Here is a 24,023-nt window from a genome sequence, read left to right on the forward strand (position 1 = left end):
CTATAAATTTTCTGAAAAAAGTCTAATATGTAATCATCCTTCGACATTTGTGGGTTTCACATTCATGGTTTTAGTTACTTATGGGTGGGCCATTGATAATTAAATGGGAATTTTTGGAGATTTGTGGTATACTAGGGAAAATTATGAATGACCCACATGATTTTCTCCTGTAGTGATCATTGTATCCTGTACTTTCCTTAGGAGGGAACTGTGAAGCGACAGCTACACCAACAGCTGAAAGATATTGCATGATATGTGAAACACTTGCTTCTCACTTAATATAGGTACAATGTGTTGTTTTACTTGTTTTTTTGTGTTCAATAACTGTAATCAGGATTATTAAAAATAAGGTTTGGGGTGGGGCCTGGAGTTATTTGAGGTTTTTCATATTTGGGAGGGTCCTGCATCCCTAACTCCTGCAAATGTTGCAATTGTCGAGGGACGTCTGTATTTCCTGTACATTTCTTATGCTGATATGGTTATCCTTAATGTAGGTGCTGTAATTATCCTGTGTATATAGTTCTTAGATTCAAGTTAACCATAGTACTAGGAAAGGAAACATGAAATGTGAAATCTAAATTCCGTCTTAGTGGAGAAATAACTTTTGCCCAAGAATTCTCATTTAAGTGAGAGTCTACAAAAAGAGTGAAATAATCTCCCCAACTCCTTAGCTTTCAGAACTATAGTCTCATTTATATAACCTGAGCTGTCTTTCAAAGTTCTATCTGTAATATATACTTATGTTACTGTCTCAAAAAATTACCTGTCAGAAGCTACAGAATAGCCCCATGATATTATTGTTATTAAACTGAATCAAACAAGAGATTTTGCAGAAATAATGTGGTAAATTAACTGTGTACAGATACCTTTAGTCTTAAATTCCATCTTTAAATCCCAATAGTCACTTAAATAATTGCAAACTTTCTCTGATGAAAAATAAAAATGATAGTTTCAAAATTGTCTTTCCAGTGTAGCATGCTTTGATTTTTGAAATTTGTATTTTACCATAGTGATATAAATTAAATATGCAGTACTATGGGTAGGTAAATATAATAGGATTAATAGAAAATAAGCCATTGCTTGGGGCTGGAATTCAAATGGAGTTATTATTGCCTAGGTAAAGGATAGGATACTTCAAAATGAGGATGATGTGTTTTCTTTTCTGTTAGCATATGCCAACCTACATAGAGGGAAAAATTAGGCCAGGACCATATATGAGTAAAAAGGCAAAATTAATATATTCCTTTTATGTAAAATAAAAATATAAACTAATCACTTTGAAATTTTGATTTACAGTCCAGTTGTATAGATTAGACATGGTCCCTTGATTTCATAGAAAAAAATAATCTGGAAAAGGGATATGCTGTATACAAATATTATACTTCAATGATCATTTTTAATCAGTATAGTTCTTGACCATACCTTTCTAGGAGGCCTCCTTAAAGGCCCTTGCCCAAAAAAACTGGAGTCCTTCAATATGTCACAATATTATTCTTTAGGCAAAAATCCCATAATTTGAATGCCAGCAGTTAGACATTGGACAAGCTTTTATTGAGTGCTTATTATGTGCTGACCATCGTGCTAAGGAGGTGTGGATACAAAAAATGGCCAAAAAAAAAAAAACCTAAACAAACAAAAACATGGTCTCTGACCTCAAGTTCATGTTCTTGTGGAGGGAGACAGTGCATAAAAACAAAACAAAACTATGTATGTGCAGGAGAGGGAATCAGGAACCAGGAAATGCTTCCTGCAGAAGACTCAGATGCTGGAATTCAACTGAATCTTCAAGGAAACCAGGAAAGAAGGTGAGCAGGAAGAACATTGTAGGTATGTGACCCAGTCAGTAAAAAGACACTGAGTTAGTTCAAGAGGTAGGTTTGGTGTGTAGGGAACAGTAATAGGTCAGTATGACTGGATTGTAGAGTACACAAAGGGGAGACCAAAAAGGTAGGAAAGGAGTAACCATTATATTAATATTTCTGTGCTGTCTAAAGAGTATGTGATTAATTCTTAGCATGGGACTGGAGATGTCACAACCTTTCTTCTCAGACTATTTGCTCCTTTTGTTTTATGTTTGTTTTTTATTTTTAGGCTTCAATTTCAAATGGTTTTTCTTTATATTTAGCACAGATGTGTCTAAGTGAAAATGTAAGATATACTGTTATCTGTTTCTTTGGTAAGGGTTTGTTATCAAGTGCTCTTTTGAACTATATTTCACTAAGCTGGTCCTGTAAAAGCAGAAGTCTTTTGCTAGAGGCACACTCAAAAAGTATTCAGCTGGTAGAATGAATTGGGGTGCCTTCTTCACTGGCTTAGACTTTGAAAACCCAGGGTCATCGCCATACCACAATGAGGCACTGTAGTAGGACTCTTAAAAAGAATGTAGAAAATTTTAAATTAAGATAATACCAATTAAGGGCTTTGGAAAGGTGCAAAATTAAGTGAGGTAGAAGGGAAAGAAATCCTTATTCATGAGGCACAGCTTCATGGAGAAGGAATTAGTTTAGCTTGTCTTTGGAGAATGAATGCACAGGGTTTAAACAGGTAGATAAGGAAATGGGTAAATATTCCATCTTCTTTTTTGTCTTTCTTGCCTGACCTCATCTGATAAATATCAGGACTGGAAGTAGAACCCAGCACTTTGGACTGCAATATTTTTTTTTCTTTTGACCTATTTATATATTTTTATTATTCTTTTTTTTTAATTTAATTCTAAATTCCCTCTCTTCAGTTTTTTCCCCCAACCCATTGGGAAGGCAAGTAATATGATATCAGTTATACATGTAAACATCTTTTCTTATTAGCCATGCTGCAAAAAAACCCCAAAAGCTAAAAATAAAGTAAGTGAAGAAAGGATGTTTCAGTTTGTACTCTGAGTTCATTGTTTTTCTCTCTGGAGGTGGGTAGCAATGAATTCAGTATTTCTTGCACAGTAACATGATGTCTTTAGGAAATTTAAGTTTAGGAAATTTTTACCCTCTATATGTTTTAATCAACATTTGATTTTCCTCTCATTATTTTTGGTTCCATCATGAAAAATAATTTTAATCTTGAAAACCCTAAAATACCCACTTTTAAAATATCTGGATAAATAGTATGGCATAGTGGATAGAGTAGTAAGCTTAGATACTTGTTTCATTAAGTCATAGAAGAAAATTCTCACAATATTAGTCTCTGGGTCTTTGTTTTATTCATTTACAAAATCGTAGCTGATTTTGATGCTACATGGGGTTTCTTTCTAGGTATAATATCAATACAGAGAGTCAAATAGTATGTATTTCCTTTCCCGGTATGTTGTATTTTGAACAATTTATATTATAGTTATTGGAATTGGGGGAACATGTTATCAGTGGAAAGGCTAATATCTCTTATTTCTTTACCCAGTTTTGTCTGGAAAGCCCATGTCAGGGAGCATATTGTTAGGAGTAGAAAAGGGGGCCCTTTTCAGTCTCAAACTCAGAGTTTATTCTCTTTGTAATTGAAACTTCCTCCTCAAACTTATAGAAACTGCTCTGAACTTGCGTTAGGTTTCTGCTTTCTCCTTATATGACAAGTATATCAAACTCCACTCTGCTTTCACTTATTTATTTATCCAGTCCAGAACCCCTGGATCAAACAGCCCCAAAGAAGTATTTGCTTTTTGACCTTCTGATGCCATGTCACTCTCATCATCTCTATATTAGTTAGTCATTGTTTGAGAGAGCCATGAAAATTTGCTGATTTGTATCAATTTCAGTTTGGGCAATTTAAATTGACTACTCCCCAGCCATCATTTTTTCCAGCCTCTGTTTATCTCCCTACTCCTCAATGACTATTCCAAAAATATTTTCACATTCTTTAAGGTTCCAATACCAAAAGTGTTTCGCCTAGTCTCAGGACAGATTGTTTTGTGTACTGTGTCCTTTGTGTCTGAATCAGAAGATTTAAGCTGTTTGGCAAAAACTTGTAAGATTATTATTTCTGCACTCTCCACACCTCCTTAAAATTTCTCTTAATCTTTATATACTACCCTTTCTTTTACCCACTTTTCTTCTGATTCTGAAAGAAATATTCCTTCTACATTATGAAGTTCATCTCTCTATTCACATCCTTGATCTAATATCCTCTAGGATTTTGATTAATCCATCAAATGGTCATCCCCCTTTTCTCTTCAGCTTCTCAGGTCTCTCCTCCATTTCTTTATTTTCCTATGCCACAACATTACCCATCTATTGTATCTTGGAAGAAGCTTTTGTGATAAGGAGGAAATACAAAGGAAGCACTGAAGTCAGAATCAAATCCTCAGAACCATCAATTTTCTGCTTACTATCTAGGAGACCTTGGATAAACTGGTTAATCTATCAAGACTTCAGTTTCCTGGATTCTCTTTTTCTTTCTCTTTGCTGTAGTTAGCACAGTGCCCTGACACATGGTAGGTGCTTTACAAATGCTTATAGACTGACTGAAATTTCCTTATCTTACCCATATTTCATCAGATACCACTTCCCCCAAAATTTGCTTCCCTGATTTCATCCATCAAAACCAGCAGTGATCTTTCATTTATATCACTAAAAAGGTATTGATTATGCAATGTCTATTTTGTGGATTGTTGTGTATACACTTTATATCACCTACTCTAATGTAAGTTCCTTGAGAACGATGACAACATTTTCTTCTGCTTTGTATCTCCCATAGTACTTTGGACATAGTAAGTACTCAAAGAATATTTGTTTGACCAGCTAAATAAGCTTTTTTTGTGCAAGACTAGTGAGGTAGTATAAAGTAATATGTAGTATTTTTTCTGTGCAACAAGATGGAAATAAGCATTTGTCTCCAAAAGCTGATAAAAAAAAAAACATTCAGATGGTATAAGGGGTTTTTTATTTTTATTTTTTGATAATTATATTCCCAGAATCTAGAACAATGTTTGATGTAGAGCAGGTACTTAATAAATGCTTACTGATGGCTTAGAACAACTTGAAACATCTTGATAGATAAACCTAGATGTTGTGTCAGAGAGTAGTGGAGTGTACTGGGCTTGGGGTCAAGAAGATCTGAATTCAAATCTGACCTCAGATACTCACTACCTGTGTTATCCTGGGTAATTAATTTAACCTCTGGGGTAACATACAATGGAGGTAATGACAGGACCTACCTTTGGGATTGTTATGAGGATCAGATGAGGCAATGTTTGTAAGATGCTTAGCATTGCATGAGTTAACTATCATCATCATCATTGTTAGCATTGTCTACTTTGTATTGTCTGATATTTTTCCTTTTAAAAATGAAAAAAAACATCCATATCCAAATTAAAAAAATATTCTTTCTTCCTAAACAGCAGTCATACAATCAAAATAGAAAACAAAGGAAATTTATCAGTGAAATAAATTGATTAATAATACAAAATGGGCAATTTTAAAGTTACAGATATTTTATGCAAGGCTGATATTGATGTTTATTTTCAAGAATCACAAAATGTTTACATTTTCATTTGTTTTAATTAATATAATTATTAATGGATTTCCAAAATATATCTTTTTTAAATTAAAATGTAGGTAGTTAAACAGACTAGCTGTTCCACATGGTGTTTTTTTCTTTTTATTAGTGTAACACTGAACTATACTCAAAAACCTATATTCTTGAAAAATAAATGAGGTTTACTTTTTACTTGAAGGTTTATCCAAAGTTCTAAATCCCAGTTGTATTCTCCATTTCTGTCCCTGTCTCTTCCTTCTCACAAAGTTTTCTTAATTTTAAATCAATCTAAAAGTACAAAGGAATTGTGTTATGTCTAAATTTAGATGTTCTCATTCTCACAACTAGTCAATGGTGACAAATATTTTCCCTAAAATGCTATCTTATCCCCCTTTGTAAGCCTTTAACTTTGATGAAAAAGATGTAGTTCAATCCAATTTATTTAATGGTTTAAAATAATAACTATTATAATAAAACCTTTTACCCAGTAATCAATTTCTTTTTAAATGTCATTGATGAAAATAAGCAATTGTATATGAGATTTTTAATTCAGAATCTGAAAGTTTAATAGCAAGTTGTTGAGAAACATCTACTAATTTTAAATTTTCCCCCAAGACTTTTAATTTAAAAAAAATCAATGTTTCTATTTCAGCCAAAAAATTGCATAGATGCCACCCCTCTGAGTAGTAATAGCTCAGACTGCGCTGAGCATGAAGCAGAGTGGGGAGGGAAGAAGGTTTTTAGCAGGTGGATTATCCTTCCATTTTCTTTCTTTTTCCATTAAGACTAGTTATTACTAGTACCTTCTGATACAACTGAAATTAGTTTCAAGAGTGTACCTTTCACTGACCAAAGAGTTTCTGGCAAGGATTAGTTGCAGACAAAGGATTCTTTGTGTCTAGAAACCCAAGCTCTTCAACCAACAGTGATAAGGATGCACACTGGGCTTAACTGTAGGGGGAAAGAACTATGTAGGACATGCCTTTCTGGAACCATTTACAAAAGAGTGAGGTCTGGGTAGGTCACAAAATCCAGGCAAAAGGGAAAATGCTTAAGACATTTTTAGATGCCTCTCAAGGTGGACTAGAACAGAGTAGAAAGGGATAAAGTGTGAGAGTTGGGAGGGCTCTGAGGGTTAATCTGGTTCCAACAGCAACTCATTTTATAAATGAGAAAAGTGAGGCATTGGGAGGTGAAATAACTTTCTAGGTAGTGACAGAGACAGAAATGTAGAGCCTGTAGTTCAGATTTCATTCTCACGTTTTCCTTTGGCTCTCCTCATTGCCAATAGATTACAAAGACATCACCTTTGAATGTGATTTCTCCTGTTACTGCTGTGTGATTAGAAGCCTTGCTTGAATGTTGGACTTGGATTCAAGAAAGCCTTCAATTTTCATTTCCCCTCTAATGCTTAATGGCTATGCAATAAGGAGAAAAATACTTAACCTCTTTCACCGTAGCTTACTTATCTCAAGACAGCAATAAAGCCTGAAGTGAGGGCCTAGACCTGAATTCCGGAAATCTTGATTAGCTCCGACTCTAGCTGACTAGCAAGTCTCCTCAGTTTCCTCATCTATAAAGTTAGGGTGTGGGAGAAGATAATAGTTCCTACCTGTCAGGGTTGTTTCAGGGATCAACTGAGATACTAGTAAAGTGCTTTGCAAACCCGAAAGTACTGTATAAATACTATTGTCATTATTAAGTTGAGGATAATAATGCTTGTATTACCTGGCATAGTATAAGGATGAAATAAAGTACATTCTATAAAATATAAACTTCAAAATTACTTTAAAATGATATCTGACGTGATTATTAGCATTATAACTCTCCACAATTCTCTCCTGGACGAGATTTATAGTGGAATAGAATAATATGAGGAGCAGCTAGATGGCTCAATGCACAGAGCATGAGACCTGGAGATAGAAAGAACTGAGCTCAAATGTGACTTTTTAACACTTATTAGCTGTGTGACCCAGAGCAAGTCACTTAACTTCTGTTCACCTTAATCCATTAGAGAAGAAAATGCAAACCACTCTAGTATCTTTGCCAAGAAGACCCCATGGACGGTATTGGCGTTCTATGGTCCACAAGATCGTGAAGATAGTGTGAGGGGTGGAACTGTGTTACAATTCTTTGTTGCCCTACTCCCTTTCTTAGGTCCTCTTACCAATTTCTTTTAGGGGCATCACCTTCAAATTCCCCAGGTTTGCAACTTCCATATCATCTTTCACTTTGGCTTTCACTTACTCCATGTCTGGTTAATTGCTATATCCTCTCCTTTATACTTCTACAAAAAAAAAATATATATATATATATATATAGCATCTATCTTTTCTCTGTTCACATAGTCCTCAGCCTAGTTCCAGTCCTAATCATCTCTGGTCTGTTCTATTGGAATACCTCTCTAATTGATCTCCCCTCTTCATGTCCCCCTTCAGTCCATTCTACCTACAACCACCAAATTGGTTTTCCTAAGTCTTAGGTCTGACTGTTACTTACCAGGGCTATTTACTTCTAGTGGTTCCCTATTACTTCTAGGATGAAATAAATATTCCTTTGTTTAACACATAGCTCTTTGCAACCTTACCCCATTTTATCTTTCCCAAGGGGAAAAAGAACACTAGCACACTGGCCCTTGCAACCACAGGGGAGCAGAAACCCTAATCACGGTTCTGGGGTGTAAAGGAGTGCTTATGGAGTCTCATGGGCCAGGTGAGTAATGACTACAACTCTCTGTAGATCATAACATTTCAGACTCCCAGAACTGTCTCTGAAAACAGCAGCACACAAAAAAAACCTGGCACTTGGGATAGTGTCCCTTCTAGCCCAGATGTACAGCCAAACTTTAACATAAAGTAAAAAGTAAAGAAATAGACTGGAAAATGAACAAACAACAACGAAAGAACCTGACCATGGAAACTTACTATGGAGACAGGGAAGATCAAGACACAGACCCAGAAGAAGATGATAAAATGAAAGCAGCTAGGTGCAAATGTGAATTGGACACATGCCCAAAGCAAATTCCTGGGAAGAGCTCAAAAAGGATCTTAAAAAATCAAATAAGTCATGGAGGAAAATCAGGAAAAGACATGAGAATGATGCAAGAATCTTGCATGGGAGATGGTATTAATCTGGTAGAGTGCATATGCAGGGAACATATGTGATGAGGTTGTATGTGTAGCAGGGCTGATCAAGCTCCTGGTGCACAAGGCTACTACCACTTCTATTATCACCAAATCGTTCTCCATGTAACCTGTTCCCCACCATCTGGTGCTTTGGCTGATGCCTTCCACACGTTGTTTCTATGGCTCTCTGTTGTATATTTATACTACTAACAACTAGATATCACATTTCTGTTTCATCTGGTTTTCTGTTATCCGACTGTCTTAAGTGTCCCCTAATATCTGTTACACATCTACTTGGCATCTCATACGTATCAAGAGTTTGTTCTGTAGAGTAGGCTCCAGTTCTATCCACCAGTTCTACTAGCCACTGTGAAAGTGCTATGGTCAATATAAAATGTTCAACCTTCCCATTGAACCTACATCCTCAATTGTTGCATGTGAAGCTCTCCTTAACGTCATCAAGTTAGTCCTCTCAAATGTGGACTGACACTCTACTTGGTTGTCCACCATTATGTTCCTTTCACTTCACCTACATAGCTCTTTCCATATTAAATGTCTTTGATCATTTTTCTCAGCCAGTGGTTCTCTTCCCATTGGCAAGCTGCACCTACATGACTGACATCAGTTCTACTGCTTGAACTCTTCAATTTTGTTGATTAATACGGTTATCTGTATTTTTCCAATAATTCCTGATTATTACTTCTCTATTCACTTTTCTATGATCATCTGTCTTTTCTGTTAACTCTTTGATTATTTTCTCCTTTGAGTTTCTCAGTTCAACTCTTATTTAATTTATGATCAGTAGTCCATTTTAGTTTTTATGACTCATAATACTTCTGACAAAGTAAGGTATGCTAGGTGCTTCACTAACTCGTATGTAACTCATATACTCAATGAACTCAAGTGGCTCCCCATCACCTCCATGATCAAATACATAATCCTTTATTTAGCATTGAAAGCACTTAAAAACCAAGCCTTCCCTGATCCTTTGTAGCCTTGTTATGCAGTACTCCCCAACAAGGACTTTTTGATCCAGTGCCATTAGCCTGCTTGCTGTTCTATGAATGAGATATTCTGTCTCTAGGTTCTGGGCACTTTCTCTTGCTAGCCCCATACCTGGAACACTCTTGCTCCTCAACTCTTTATGCTGACTTCCCTGGCTTCCTTTAAATTTATCCTAAAAAGAATGATTATCAATAGTAATCTTTGCTGTTTCCCTCCCAGCTTGATGTCCTTTTTGCCTATACCTCATTAAAGGGGCCATCCCCTGGCTACTTCTTAAACAGGCCTATTTACTAAATGGGCATTACCTCACCCTTCAGTGAGTACCTGAATAGACCTTGGCTTAAAGGGGCCAAGGTCTCCCATTGCATCCTGGGCCATCTCCAGTCATCCTAATGAATATCTGAATTCAGATGGCTCCAGAGGAGAAGTGAGGCTGGTGCACAGCCCTCCCTTACTCAAAACAAAGTCAAGTGCAAGTCATGTCATCATTTCTCTGATGGCATGGTCTTTTTCAGCAATGAAGGACAAACACAACAACGACAACAAAGCCCATCTTCTACAGGAAATTTTTCCCAACCCTTCTTAATGTTAATGACTTCCCTATTTTAGTTATCTCTTATTTTTCCTGCACATAGCTGATTTGTTAGTAACCTTTGCTTTTTATCTCCCCCACCGGGTTGTAAGTTCCTTGAGGGCTTGATAACTCTTTGCCTCTTTTTTTAATCTTTAGCACTTAGCACAGTACCCACCACACAGTAGATGTGAAATAAATGTTTACTGACTGAGTGAAAAAGATCTGAGTGTTATGGTGGTGAGGAATCATGTTAATATACCCCATTATGCTACCATATTCTGTGTAAATAGGAGGGCTTTGCTGGATATAGAAATCTGAAAGTATTAGTGTCTCCTGTTCCCTTTCCCAACAAAAGTGTATCACAACTTGTTCTGCCCTGGACTACCTATATATATTTCATTGTACTACTAATAAAAATTGACATTTATGTAACAGCTTTATAACGTAGGTATTGTAATTATTGTTATACACAGTTTACAGATCAGGAAACTGAGTAGTTATTACTCGCCTGGTTATCACACTGCTAGAAAGATAACATTGTGACAGAAGTTGGATTTCAGGCTTCCTGACTGAAAGGTTAGAATTCTGTTTATTATAGACCATATTTTTCTTCCCTGGGGCACCATATCTGTGGAGACCATTTATTTTAGGATTATTATAGAAGCCAGGTAGTGTAGTAGATAGAGTGCCTGGTCTAGAGTCAGGAAGGTCTAAGGTCAAATCAGTTATTAGATGCTTACTAATTGTGTGACGCTGGACAAGTCTCTTAATCTGTTTGTCTCAATTTCCTCAACTGTAAAATGGGGATAATAATAGCACCTAGTAGGTCATTCTGAAGATCAAATGATATAATAATTGTAAAGAACATAGCATATTGCCTGGCACATAGTAAGTACTATGTAGATGCTAGCTATGATTAATATCATCATCATTATTATTTATATCAATTTGATGTACTGATCAGGATATGAGTTTACTATATAAGTACACCGTATTCCCAAACCTATATAGATGTTTATAATACTAAATTATCAATCAACACAAGTTTGTCAATGAAACTGTCATTTCTTAATTGAAACATGCTTCTGAAAACCTGAGAAAAGTTGAATGAATTTACGATGCAAAATGAAATGAGCAGAACCAGGAAATCATTATATACAATAACAATATTGTATGATGATCAACTGTGAATGACTTAGCTATTCTCAGAAATATGACACAAGACAATTCCAAAGGACTTGTGATGAAAAATAATATCCATCTCCAGAGAAAGAACTAATAGAGTCTGAATGAAGATCTCAGTATTTTTTTATTTTTTTAAATTCTTTATTCTCTTTTGCAACCTGGATGAAATGGAAATCTGTTTTCCATGATTTCACATGTATAATCTATGTCAAAATGCTTGCCTTCTCAGGGAGGGGGAAAAGAAGTGAGGGGATTTGGAACTCAAAAATTATTTTTAAAAATGTTAAAGGTGTTAGATGGCTATAAATTATGGAACATTACAATCTTAAGAGTCTCAAGGCTTCAGCTGATCTTGATGACAATAGAAACATATATTACCTGTGTAAGTAAATTGTTGTGTGCCATGAAACATAAAGTTTTCATGTAAAATAATCTCTACAGACATGTATGCCAGGAAAAGGATGTGGGACTAATTATGCAGTGAGAGTTAGGCAAAAAAGATGATGGGCTGAGATGTTGCCATCCAATCCACAAGATTATCAATTATCCACTGGAGGATTTACATAAAGACATCAAGGAAGGGTCACTTAGGATGTAATAAGGTGAACAGATTCTCATGTGTATGAAGAGGATACCTATACTGATAAGTTCATGAAACCATTCATTTAGATACCATATCAAAGTAATAGATTGGCTGTTTAATATATAATCCATTACACAAAGATTAATATTACTTTTCAAGAGTACTGTTGAGAGGCCATATGCTTATTCAAAGGGTGTTGCCATTGTTCAACACAGTTTTCAAAAGTTAATTTATTTTTTTCTCTTATTTTATAAACACTTATTTCCTCACCCCTTTCCCCTCCCAATTTAACAGTACAAAAGATAAGGAAAACCTTCATAACACATGTGTTTATTTGAGCAATTAAAATTCCCACTTTGGCCTAACGCTAAAATGTATGCGTCATTCTGTATTTTTGAAGTCCATCACCCTTTGACTGGGAGTGCCTAACAAGCATCATTCATTACAGGTACTTAAAATCATTATTTGTGATTTCATCAATTTAAATTCTAAAATTATAAAGTCTTGAATTAAAAAAGCATGTCAATCACTCTAATTTCTGATATTTTCTGTCTGAAGTTCCCCTGGGATTTCTAGCTTCAGTTCCCTCCTATGAAAATTTTATTTGTCCTTGATTCCACCCTGTGTCAAGACAGGAAATCTTTTGGGCTTCTTTAGATCAGTAACTCAAAGTGAAGAGGAAAGAGGGAGGAGTAGTTCTGATACCTAGGGATATCTATTGTAAAGATTTTATTGTACTAAGTCTGATATTTTTTGTGATGAATCAACTATTCTTTAAAGTAGTTCCAACATCTAGAAATGTTCTGAGCAATGGTTCTCTCAGAGTACTGATATGAAGGACTATTAATTTCCTTGTGTAACATTGGTTATATTTATTTAAACCATCTCATTGCTTCATAGTCACCAATATACTTCCATCCTTTCAAAAAAGATTAAAAAAAACCCATCATCTAGTGATGGTCAAGCTACTCTGTTAGAAAGTGGAGGAGGAATTGTGACTTTTGATCAAGATGAAAAAGCTCTTGATTTTGTGAATATGGATGAAAACTTAGCCTTGTCTTCCTTTGAGTGTGTCCATCACTAAAATCAAAGCTTTAAGATCATTTGAAAATTATAAGGTAGGAAAGAAACAAAGGATGAAGAAATTAGGTATTAATAAGGGTCAATGAGAGTTATTTTATTTTCCATTACATGTCAAAACAAATTTTAGCATTTTTTACAACATTTTGAGTTCCAAAGTTTTCTCCCTCCCTTCTGAAAATGGTAGACAATTTGATATGGGTTGTACATATACTATCATGTAAAATATATTTCCATATTAGTCACAGCTATGAACGAGGAAACAGATCAAAAGAAAAAAAACACAAAATAGAATAAAGTAAGTAAAAAAAAAGTATCCTTAATCTGCATTCAGGGTCCATCAGTTTTTTTTTAATTAATAGTATTTTGTTTTTCCCAGTTACATGTAAATATAATTTTCAATATTTACATTTACAAGATATTTTGAGATCCAATTTTTTTCTACCTCTCTTCCTCCTTGTCCCCTTCCCCAAGACAGCAAGCAATCTGCTATAGGCTGTCATGTACAATTGAATTAAACATTTCCACATTAGTCATGTTCTGAAAGAAGAATCAGAACAAAAAGAAAAAACCATGAGAAAGAAAAAAAAAGAAAAATAGTATGCTTTGACCTGCATTCAGCCTCCATAGTTCTTTCTCTGGATATGGGAAGCATTTTTCATTATGAATCACTTGGAATTCGCTTGCATCATTGTATTGCTGGGAAGAGCTAGGTATCTCAAAGTGATCATCTCACAATGTTACTGTTGCTGTGTACAGTGTTCTTCTGGTTCTAAGCACTTCACTCAGCATTAGTTCATGTAAGTGTTTCCAGATTTTTCTGAGGTCTGTCTGCTCATTGTCTCTTATGGAACAGTAGTATTCCATTACATTCATATCCCACAACTTGTTCATCCATTCCCCAATCGATGGGCATCCCTTCAATTTCCAATTCTTTGCCACTGTAGAAGGAGCTGCTATAAATATTTTTTTAACATGTAGAATTTTACATTCCCCTTTTTTTATGAACTCTGGAACACAGACCTAGTAGTGGTATTGCTAGATCAAAGGGTATGCACAGTTTTATAGCCCTTTGGGCATAATTTAAATTATTCTTCAGAATGGTTGGATCAGTTCCCAACTCCACCAACAATGTATTAGTGTTAATCAGTTTCCTTTTTTTAAAATCATATTAGCCTATCTGAAAAGTATGAGGTGCTACCTCAGAATTGTTTTATTTTTCATTTTCCTAATCAGCAGTGATTTAGAACTTATTTTCATGTGACTATAAATAGCTCTAATTTCTTCATCTGAAAACTTCATTTTTTTTATCATTTATCAATTGGGAAATGGCTTGTATTCTTAAAATTTGTCCTAGTTCTCTGTGTATTTTATATATTTGAAAAATGAGACCTTTATCAGAAACACTTGCTATAAAGATTATTTCCCAGCTTTCCTTCTAATCTTGCTTGCATTGACTTTGTGCAAAAGCTTTTTAATTTAATATAATCAGAATACCTATTTTACATTTTGTAATGCTATATCTTGTTTGGTTATAGACCTGTAACTCACTTAACTTCTCCCTTAGGAATTTGGTGCATGTATGTTTAGTATTAATGATGCTTCATTGTCTGTGGTGCCTTTTAGCAAGATATAGCTTCTTTCCTCTTTTAATTGGGTCTGTTTTTGTTTTGTCTGAGATCAGGATTGCTACCCCTGCTTTTTTTTTTCTTCTTCAGGTGAAGCATAGTAGATTCTGCTCCAGCCCCTTACCTTTACTCTGCATGTGTCCCTCTGCTTCAAATGTGTTTCCTGTAAACATCATGTTACAGGATTCTCGTTTTTGATCCACTCTGCTGCTTCCATTTTATTGGAATTCATCCCATTTACAGTTATGACTACTGGGTATTTCCATCCATTCTATTTTTTTCTTCCTGTCTATCTTCTATCCTTTCACCTTATCACTCCTCAACAATGTTTTGTTTCTTTCTACTGCCTCCCCCTGTGTACCCTCTCTTCTGTCAGTCCAATCCGCCCGAACCTATTTATTTAATCCCCATCCCTTCTACTTTCTTGTCAGGTAAGATAGGCTTCTATATTCAAATTACTGTGTATATTAGTTCCTCTTTAAGCCAATAGTGATGAGAGTAAGTTTCAGGTGATGCCCATTGCCCACCCTCCCATCTTTTTTCTTCACTGTAATAGATTTTTTAAGCCTTTTCATGTGAAATAATTTGCCCCATTTTACTTCTCCTTTATGTTCCCAATGTATTCTTTTTTATCCCTTAATTTTTTATATCATTCCCTCAAATCTGCCTTATATCCATACCCTCTCTCTGTGTGTATTCCTTCTAGTTGTACCATTAGTGGTATAATTTTTAAGAATTACAATCATCTTCTTCCTATGTAGGGATGAAAACAGTTCAACTCCATTGAATCCCTTGTGTTTTCCCTCTTTTACCTGTCTAGGTTTCTCTTGTGTCTTGATATTAGAGAACAATTTTTTTCTCAATTCTGGCCATCTCCTTATGATAGTTTGAAATTCTTCTATTTCATTGAATGATCTTTTTTTCCCTTGAAATAATATGCTTAATTTTACCAGATAGGTGATTTTGAGTTGTAGTCCTGCCTTTGTCTTCCAGAATATCATGTTGCTTGACTTCCATTCCTTTAATGTTGCAACTGCTAAATCCTGTGTAATCCTGATTGTGCTCCCCAACATTTAAATTGTTTCTCCCTGGTCACTTGCTGATTTGTTTCTTTGATGTGATGGTTCTGTAATGTGGCTATACTGTTTCTTGGAATTTTTATTTTGAGATCTCTTTCCTGAGGTGATTGATGGATTCTTGAAATGCCTATTTTGTCTCTGGTCTCAGGCTATTAGGGAAACTTTCCTTGATAATTTATCGCAATGTGTTGTCCAGATCCTCCCTTTGATTATGAATTTTAGGTCATCTAATAATTCAGATATTGTCTCAGATCTATTTTCCAGGTCAGTTGTTTGTTTGTTTGTTTGTTTTTTCATGAGGTATTTAACATTTTCTTCTGTTTTTTTTTTTTATTCTTTTGAATTTGATTGATTCTTGGTGTCTCATGAAGTAATTATCTTCCACTTGCCCAATTCTAATTTTTAAGGACTTATTTTGCTCAGTTAGTTTTAATACTTCTTTTTCCATTTGGCCAATTGTACTTTTTAAGGAGTTGTTTACTTTAGTGAATTTTTGTTTCTTCTTTTCTGCTTGGTCAGTACTACATTTTAAGCAGTTATTTCCTTTTTTCAAGCTGTTGACTCCTTCTTTCATAATTCTCTTGTTCCACTCTCATTTCTTTTCCCATTTTTTTCTTCTACCTTTCTTATATGATTTTAATCTTTTTTTTTTTTTTTTGAGTTCTTCCGTGAGTTCTTTCTGTGCTTATGACCACTTCCCGTTTTTCTCTGGGGTTTTGCCTATAGGTGTTTTGACATTGTTGCCCTATGGCTATGGTGAGGCACATAAAGGGTCCTGGTGTTGTCATTTGCCTGCTCCACCACATTGGACCTCAGGATTTCTCACTGATTTGTTCAGGTGGGGCTTGCTGCTGGCTTGCTGGGATGCTTCCTGGATTTTGTTTACCTTTTACCTGAGTGAGACCAACCTTTCTTGCCAGTCTTTCAAGTTTCTTGGGCCAAAAAATTGTTTCACTCTATCTTTTTGTTGGTTCTTCTATTCCAGGATTTGTTTGGGGATGCTAGTTTTATGAATGTTTGGAGGTGAGTATGGGAGAGTTTCCACAAATTACTGCTTGCTTCTCCATCTTGGCAACTGGAACTCAATTCATGCATTTTAAAGATGTGTCTTGAGCTTCCCCATAAGCCTCTTTGAAGATACCTTCAAAAATCTTCCATTCTAAAAACCTTTCTGAATTCCATGTTCCTTGTGAATCTATTTCCTTACCTTCTGTCTTATGGCAACAATAGCATTTCAACATTTCAAAGAAATATGCACTGCCTACTTCGCATGATTGTTGTGAGGATCAAAGGAGTTAATATATGTACTTTGCAAACCTCGAATAAGTTTTATTATCTTCATCTTACAGATGAGAAAACGTGATTTGTCAAGGGAAGGTGATTTGCCAAGTTGCAATGCTAACAAATGGTAGAATGAATATTTGAACTGAGATCTTTGTGTGACAATTCCAGAGCTCTTTGAAGTATAAGATATAACTTTGGTAAAATAAGGCAGCAATTATGAAGAGTCCTATATACTGTGTTCTAATAGTATAATAGCACATAAAATGTGATTGCTTATGGTGCTGTCTTGCTTGATTTATGTACACTGAAGAAAGCTTGGTACATTATAGGTATGTAATTTATATGATTATAATATTTTTCATGCATATTGCCCTTGCTTTTAAATAACTTAATCATGATCTAGGAAGGACAGTTATTCTTATGCTATTTTACAGACTGAGATAAAAGAACTTTAATTACTTTCCCCAAAGTCACAAAGCTAGTAGGTTCCAAATCCTGGAAAGAGAATCAAGATACTATGACAGCTAGTTAACTTTCCATTTTGTCAAGCTATCTTTGCCTTTTATGTGATTCAATATAGTGCTTGTGGAAATTTCTATAAGTTATGAGGCATCAATTCCTTAATCAGGCCTTTACTACACCATAAGCTGGCCTATTGCGGGTGCCTATATATTTGACCTTTCCATTCGTAACTCAGCATGCTTTACAGAGGTAGTACACATCATCCTAAAGAGTATTCAGAAAGCCTTTTTTTTGTAATGGGAAAATAGAGACTGCAATAAGTTGCATGACTCAGTTGACCTCAGATAAGCATGTCAGTTGTACTTAGGCTACCCTCCTGGATTCTAATCTAATGCATTACCTGTTAGGCCGAAAAGACTGTCAATAGGCTGACTCCTTCAGTGATGATTATCTAATGGTTCAGTACTCAAAATACTTTCCCTAATAATAATATTTTCTCTTTTGATTATTTTTTATTTACAAGAATTTAGGTATTTTGTTATTTTAATTGACCTGACATATTAGGAAGTATGTTCCCCAAATGCTAATTGAATTTTTTTTTTAAACCAAGAATGACCTGTAATGGATGTTACTTGTTGTTTTTCAGTAGCTTTTAGTATTGTTTTACTCTTTGTGACCCCCTTTGGGGTTTTCTTGGCAGAGATACTAGAGTGAGGGAAACTGAAGCAAACAGGATTAAGTGACTTGCTGAGAATCACATGGCTAGTAAGAGTCTCTGGTGTCAAGATTACCTCTTACAATTTATCAGAATTTGATGACCTTTCTGTTTTTATTTGTGTTATTTCTAATGTGTATATTGATTTCATGATCAGTCGTATTTCATTTTCTATCTTGTGTATAGAGGTGCTCCACATTTTCCTGACTTTTCATACTTGTTGCTGAATATAAATTTTATTTTTCAGTCTTCTTTTCAACTTGTTTTGGAAGATATTGTCCACACTCTTTTATTTTTTCTTCATGGCTTTCAGGTAGACCAATAATTCTTATATGTTCTCTTCTGGATCTATTTTCCAGGTCAGTTGTTTTTCCAATGAGATATTTTATATTTTCTTCTATTTTTTCATTGTTTAATTTTTGTTTGACCTGTTATTGATGCCTTACAGAGGCTTTGGCTTCTACTTGCCCAATTCTAATTTTTAATACATTGTTTTCTTCAATTAACTTTTGCACCTCCTTTTACATTTGTCCAATTGTTCCTTTGAAGGAGTTATTTTCTCCAGTTAGGTTTTATACTTCCTTTTCCATTTGTCTAATTGTTCCAGTTAGGTTTTGTATCTCCTTATCCATTTGCACAATTTCCTTTTTAATTCTTCAGTGAATTCTTTTTCATGTTTTTAAAATCATTGGCCAATTGTTCTTCTGCCTTTCTAATTTGGCTTTTAAAATCCTTCTTGAGCTCTTCCAAAAATACTCTTTGGGCTTGAGACCAGTTCATATTCCCTTTTTAGGTTTCAGATGTAAGTGCAGTCCTTCTGTTTTGGTATTTTGTATTTTGTCCCTATTATAAGTTCTATGGCCTTTGCTTTTCTGGTTTTCTTCTTGTTCATGATAATTGCCTTTTCCCTGACTTTTAAAGTGGATCTCTGCTTCTGGGGCACAGGGGGTTCTGTCTCACATTTCTTGTACTAAGAACTTGAGGCTTTGTGTGTTGTGGCCTCTGGTTCTTTCATCTAGAAGCTGGAATGCTGTAGCTTACCTGGTGCTGAGCTGGCTGGTGTGCCAAGGTAGAGGCCAGGTGACGTCTTTCTGAGTTTCCCCAGGGTTATCCTGAAGCTCACTGCATGAGGTGTGGGGGAGGGGTGGTCTGGCTAGGAGGTCTCCTCCTCCCCTGAACTAGAGCACAGGCAGGCTCAGTGGCTTGGTGAACCCTCTTCTGCACTGGTGTCTGCCCTTTCCCCTGGCTGTGTTAAGGCACCCCTAAGGTCCTGATATTGGTGCTTTTGGGCTCTATCTCCCTGAAGCTCAGGATCCCCTCCTGGTTCACTGAGGTGGGTCTGTCTGGGACAGCTCAGGTCCTGCACTGGTCTATTTCAGTCACAGCAAGAAGGACTCTCCTTGATGATTTCCCTAGCCTCCCAAGCTGAGATACTGTTTACCCCTTCAACTTATCCCACTCTTCCGGGATTTTTCCTGGGGCAGTATTCTCTGGCTTTTTCAAGGTCAACAAGGGGAGAGTGAGAGCACTTACTGTTTACTCCACCATCTTGGCTCCTGGAACTTCAAATAGGTGACTTTCAAACATTTAATCTGTGGACTCATAGTCTCAGGAGTTGCTGCTGCCATTACCAGGATTCCTGTGCTTCTCTCTCACTCAGTTCCATTGGATTCCCTTCCCATGCTGATATGCTTGAGGATCTGCACTGTTGTTTTTGCTTCAGTGCACTCTGGCAATTACTGCTGTGGTCCACTCTGCTATGGTGGCATCTGTGCTGGTGCAGCCTATGCACTCTGAGCTCACCCAGTCCTATGTACCAGATCCTTCCTGTCTACCTTCCAGGCTATCCTGGGCTAGAAATCTTCCACACTCTGTCTCATGGTGGATTTTGCTACTCTAAAATTTGTTCAAATTCTCTTTTTTAGAGGTCTGTGGTAGAGATAAGGTGAGTCCATGATCTTATTTTGTCATCTTGGCTCCACTTCCCTCAACTTATTTTGAAAGAAGCAACAACAAGAATTCAACAAAAGGGCATAAATATTTTGTTTTAAATTAGAAATTTCCTTGTTTTGTAATGGACCCTCAAGTGTTTCTAGGCTATATTCTGCCTAATACCAAAGTTCCAAAGTATTTTGTTGGCTGAGCAAATTCTTAATGACCATACATGTTTTTTGAGTGACCTTCACATAATGGAGTATGTAAGCATTTACTGAAAAATAAGGGAATGGGTTATTGATTTGTCATTTTTAATAGCAACATATTGCTGCTAATTGGTTTTCTTAAAACAGTTGAAATTTTCTTATGGATTTAAAAAATGAAGAATTTTTTTTAATCTGGCATATTTGATCATAATATAATATTTGATTTTGAATAGTTTAGCTTGACATAACTCAAACATTGCTATGAAGCATATTGGTCTGAAAATAGGAAACACATTTTCCCTTCAAATTGTTTTTTCTAAAACTTTATCATAACATCTTTTTGTTTCAGAGAAATGTCGTTTTAGAATTTCAGGCTATATTCAGAAGTGTCCCATATTTACACTAACATAGTAGATATTATCTGGTCACAGTTCTGCCAATAACTCCCAGTGTGAATTCATTAGTCATTTAATCTTTTAGGTTCTATTTTCTCCTCTGTAAAATGAGGAGGCTCACATTAGATAACCTCAAAAGTCCTTTCAAAATGTAAAGTTCTCTGCTTCTGTCTTTTGCCATCATTACTATGTCTACCATTCCAGAATCCCTACTTCTGAAATTACTTTGTTCACTCCTCTTACTTGCCAAAATACTCTTCCGCACTCATTGATTTTGGCTGCTCTCTTGTCCTTTGAGCCTTGTCATGGTGTAGTAATATCATACAAAATATCTTCACAGTTATTTTGGTACCTTTAACTAGATGACCTCCCTTCTTGCGTCCTGCTCTTCCATTTCAAGAATTCTAAAAATTCCATGTCCTCTAAGGAACATTTCTTTGCTAATAGTAATTCCCTCTAAAACACAGTCTGTTGCTCATTACCACGTTACTGCACTTAGCCTTTGAATTAAAGTTATTATACAACTTATTTAGTCAAAAGTATTTGATTAATTTATGTGCTTAATATATTTGTTCAGATATTATTTTTTCTGTTGCTCTATAATGTAAAAAAGGACTAATTTATTTTGTATAATGTGAATGCTTCATAAAATAATAAATCATGTGATAGGATCAAAATTTTAGAGGAAAAAGGGTCTTTACCAAGCATAAGGTTCAAGCTCCTGATTTTACTCATGAGGATGCTGCAGCTAAGAGTGGGAAAGTGACTTGTTGAAAATCATCCAAATATAAAATGGGAGGTACAGGATTGAAACTCAGGTCTTCCAACCTTGAATCCAGTGACTGTACCCCCATACTTCACTACCTTTCTATATGTGCCAAATAATTACTTGCTTACTAAAGTCCTTGGTGACAATAAGTAAAGAAATTAATTTATAGCCTTCTGTATTATGTATCTCAAATGGTAAAATGGTCTTCTTATTCTTCACAGGTCATTGCTCTAGTAATGGATATGTTTACAGATGTGGATATCTTCAAAGAAATAGTGGAGGCATCAACCAGAGGGATTTCAGTGTATATTCTCCTTGATGATTCCAACTTCAGTCACTTTTTAAAAATGACAGAAAAACAAGGATGTCAAGTTCAGAGACTCAGGGTAAGGAGATCAGTTTTTATAGTGTGTATATTGTATCAATTCAGTAATTTCTATGTAATGTTAATACTCAATTGAAATATAAAACTGTATCTAAGAATGGTGGGCTATTTCATCTCGACCATTCCCCACATTTTGGGGGGAGGGGGAAGTAACTAAAAAGCTATGCAAAAACTAAAGCTTGTGTGTCTTCCCTTCAAGGTCGAAAAATTCAACATATAACAGATTTGTATGTCAGAACTTAGCACAATGCCTGATGTACAATAGACTCATGATAACTTCTTAATGATCATTTGATAGGTTAAAGTTGTGTCGGTGCAACAACAAACTTATCAGTTGGTTGTTACATTCACCAAATGGGATGTAAGGACTCTGTATTTGAATTGTTTTCAATTACTTAATTGAAACTTTCTATTTCTGTATTTTTTATGTAATTGAAATAGCTTCAGAGTAATAGTAGGGAAGAAAATCATGGTTGATGTGGAAAGCCACTATATAAAACCTGCTAGAATTGTATGACCAGAAAGAAGGTAGATTGCTAATGTAGCAAGAATGGGGCATGATCAGTGGGCAAACCATTTGCTCCTTTTATAACTGTGCAGTCAATGTTTAGAGATCTAAAAGAAGATGCATCTCTTGTTGGGTAGAGCTCCTGTGGAAGATTTATGGGAGGATATAGAGAAATGCCTCTACCTGCTAGATGGATCAGTGCATAGAGTGCTGGGCCTGGAGTCAGGAAAACCTGAGTTCAGACCTGTCCTCAAATGAGTCTTAATCTGCATCTCTGGAAGAATACCTACATCATTCATTGCCATATTATTCACTGCCAGCACAGATCCATCTACCTGCTGAAGTCAAGGGGGGAAAACCTATAATATTCAGGCACTTATATGCATGTGTGTGTATATGTATATATGTAGATGTATATATGTACACACTCAATATGGTGTTCTGATATATATACTATAAAAGATATAAAGTTCCATTTTCTAGGATAGCTTTTATTTTTCAATTGTCATTTACATTTTTTGGTATCAGAATTCTAAAATGAAATGAATGGTTTGGGTTAAATGACCTCTAAAGTTCCTTCCATCCCTAAATCTAAGATCCTATATATTTTACATTTTTAAATATGACCTTTTTAACTTTTATAATTATATGTTTTTAGAACATCAGAGTGAGAACAGTAAAAGGCCAAGATTATCTTTCAAAAACAGGAGCAAAATTTCATGGGAAAATGGAACAGAAATTTCTTTTAGTTGACTGCCAGAAAGTTATGTACGGCTCCTACAGGTAAGAACAATGTATTTGATGGCAGAAATAATTATCATTTAATTAAAATTATATCTTCTTGTAGTCTATTCTTTCAGTGTTTCATAAGCAATGTCCTTTAGAAATAATAGGTTCACAAAACATATTATATACATTGATTCATTTGAGGCTCAATAATCCTCTTTGGAAAGGAATGAGAGTTATCATTATCCTCATTTTACAACTGAGGAAAAAGAGACTTATGCTAATTATGGCATGTAGGGGGCATGGTAGATAGGGTATTGGTCCTGGAGTTAGGAAGAACTGAGTTCAAATCCAGACTCAGACACATTACTATTGTGACCCTGGGTAATTCACTCAACTTTTGTCTGCTTTATTTTCCTCATCTGTCAAATTGAAATAATAATAGCACCTACTTTCCATGGCATTTTTTTCCATAAATCTTAAAGCACCATATTAAAGTTAGTTATTGTTGTTTTTGTGTGGATGATGAGGAAGAGGAGGAGAATGAAGATGAAGAGAAAGACCAGGAAGAGGATACTTAACCTGAGTAACCTAGCCAGTAAGTCTCAGAGCTTGGATTCTATCCAGGGTCTTTCATGACTCAAAGTCTCAGTGTTATCCATCATTCTATGCTACCTGGACTTGAGTTCATGTCTTGACTTTGACACATACTAGCTGGGTGATATTGAGCAAATCACTTAGCTTCTCAGTTGTTTATGTAATTTTCTAAAACTAAAAATTGCAGAGAAAGTAGTAGCCTTTAATAGTAGGAGTTTCTTCATTCAAGAGCTCTGTATACCAGTGAAATCACAAATTTGTCCCAATGTCTAATATAATCCTAAGTCTAAGTGAATATTTGCACAGGGTGTCAACATATACAATGTAG

The 24,023-nt window shown here is 35.4% G+C and overlaps 1 protein-coding gene across 2 annotated transcripts in view; it reads left to right on the forward strand.

The window, feature by feature from the left end:
* FAM83B (family with sequence similarity 83 member B) overlaps positions 1-24,023 on the forward strand; it is a 116,678-nt gene that overhangs the window by 81,225 nt on the left and 11,430 nt on the right. For both annotated transcript variants that reach the window (XM_072642499.1, XM_072642500.1), the window contains exons 3-4: positions 21,701-21,865; positions 23,031-23,155. In XM_072642499.1, coding sequence (XP_072498600.1) covers positions 21,701-21,865; positions 23,031-23,155 — 290 coding nt within the window. The remainder of the gene's footprint in view (positions 1-21,700; positions 21,866-23,030; positions 23,156-24,023) is intronic.

Source organism: Notamacropus eugenii, chromosome 2 (assembly GCF_028372415.1).
Source record: "Notamacropus eugenii isolate mMacEug1 chromosome 2, mMacEug1.pri_v2, whole genome shotgun sequence".
Taxonomy (NCBI): domain Eukaryota; kingdom Metazoa; phylum Chordata; class Mammalia; order Diprotodontia; family Macropodidae; genus Notamacropus; species Notamacropus eugenii.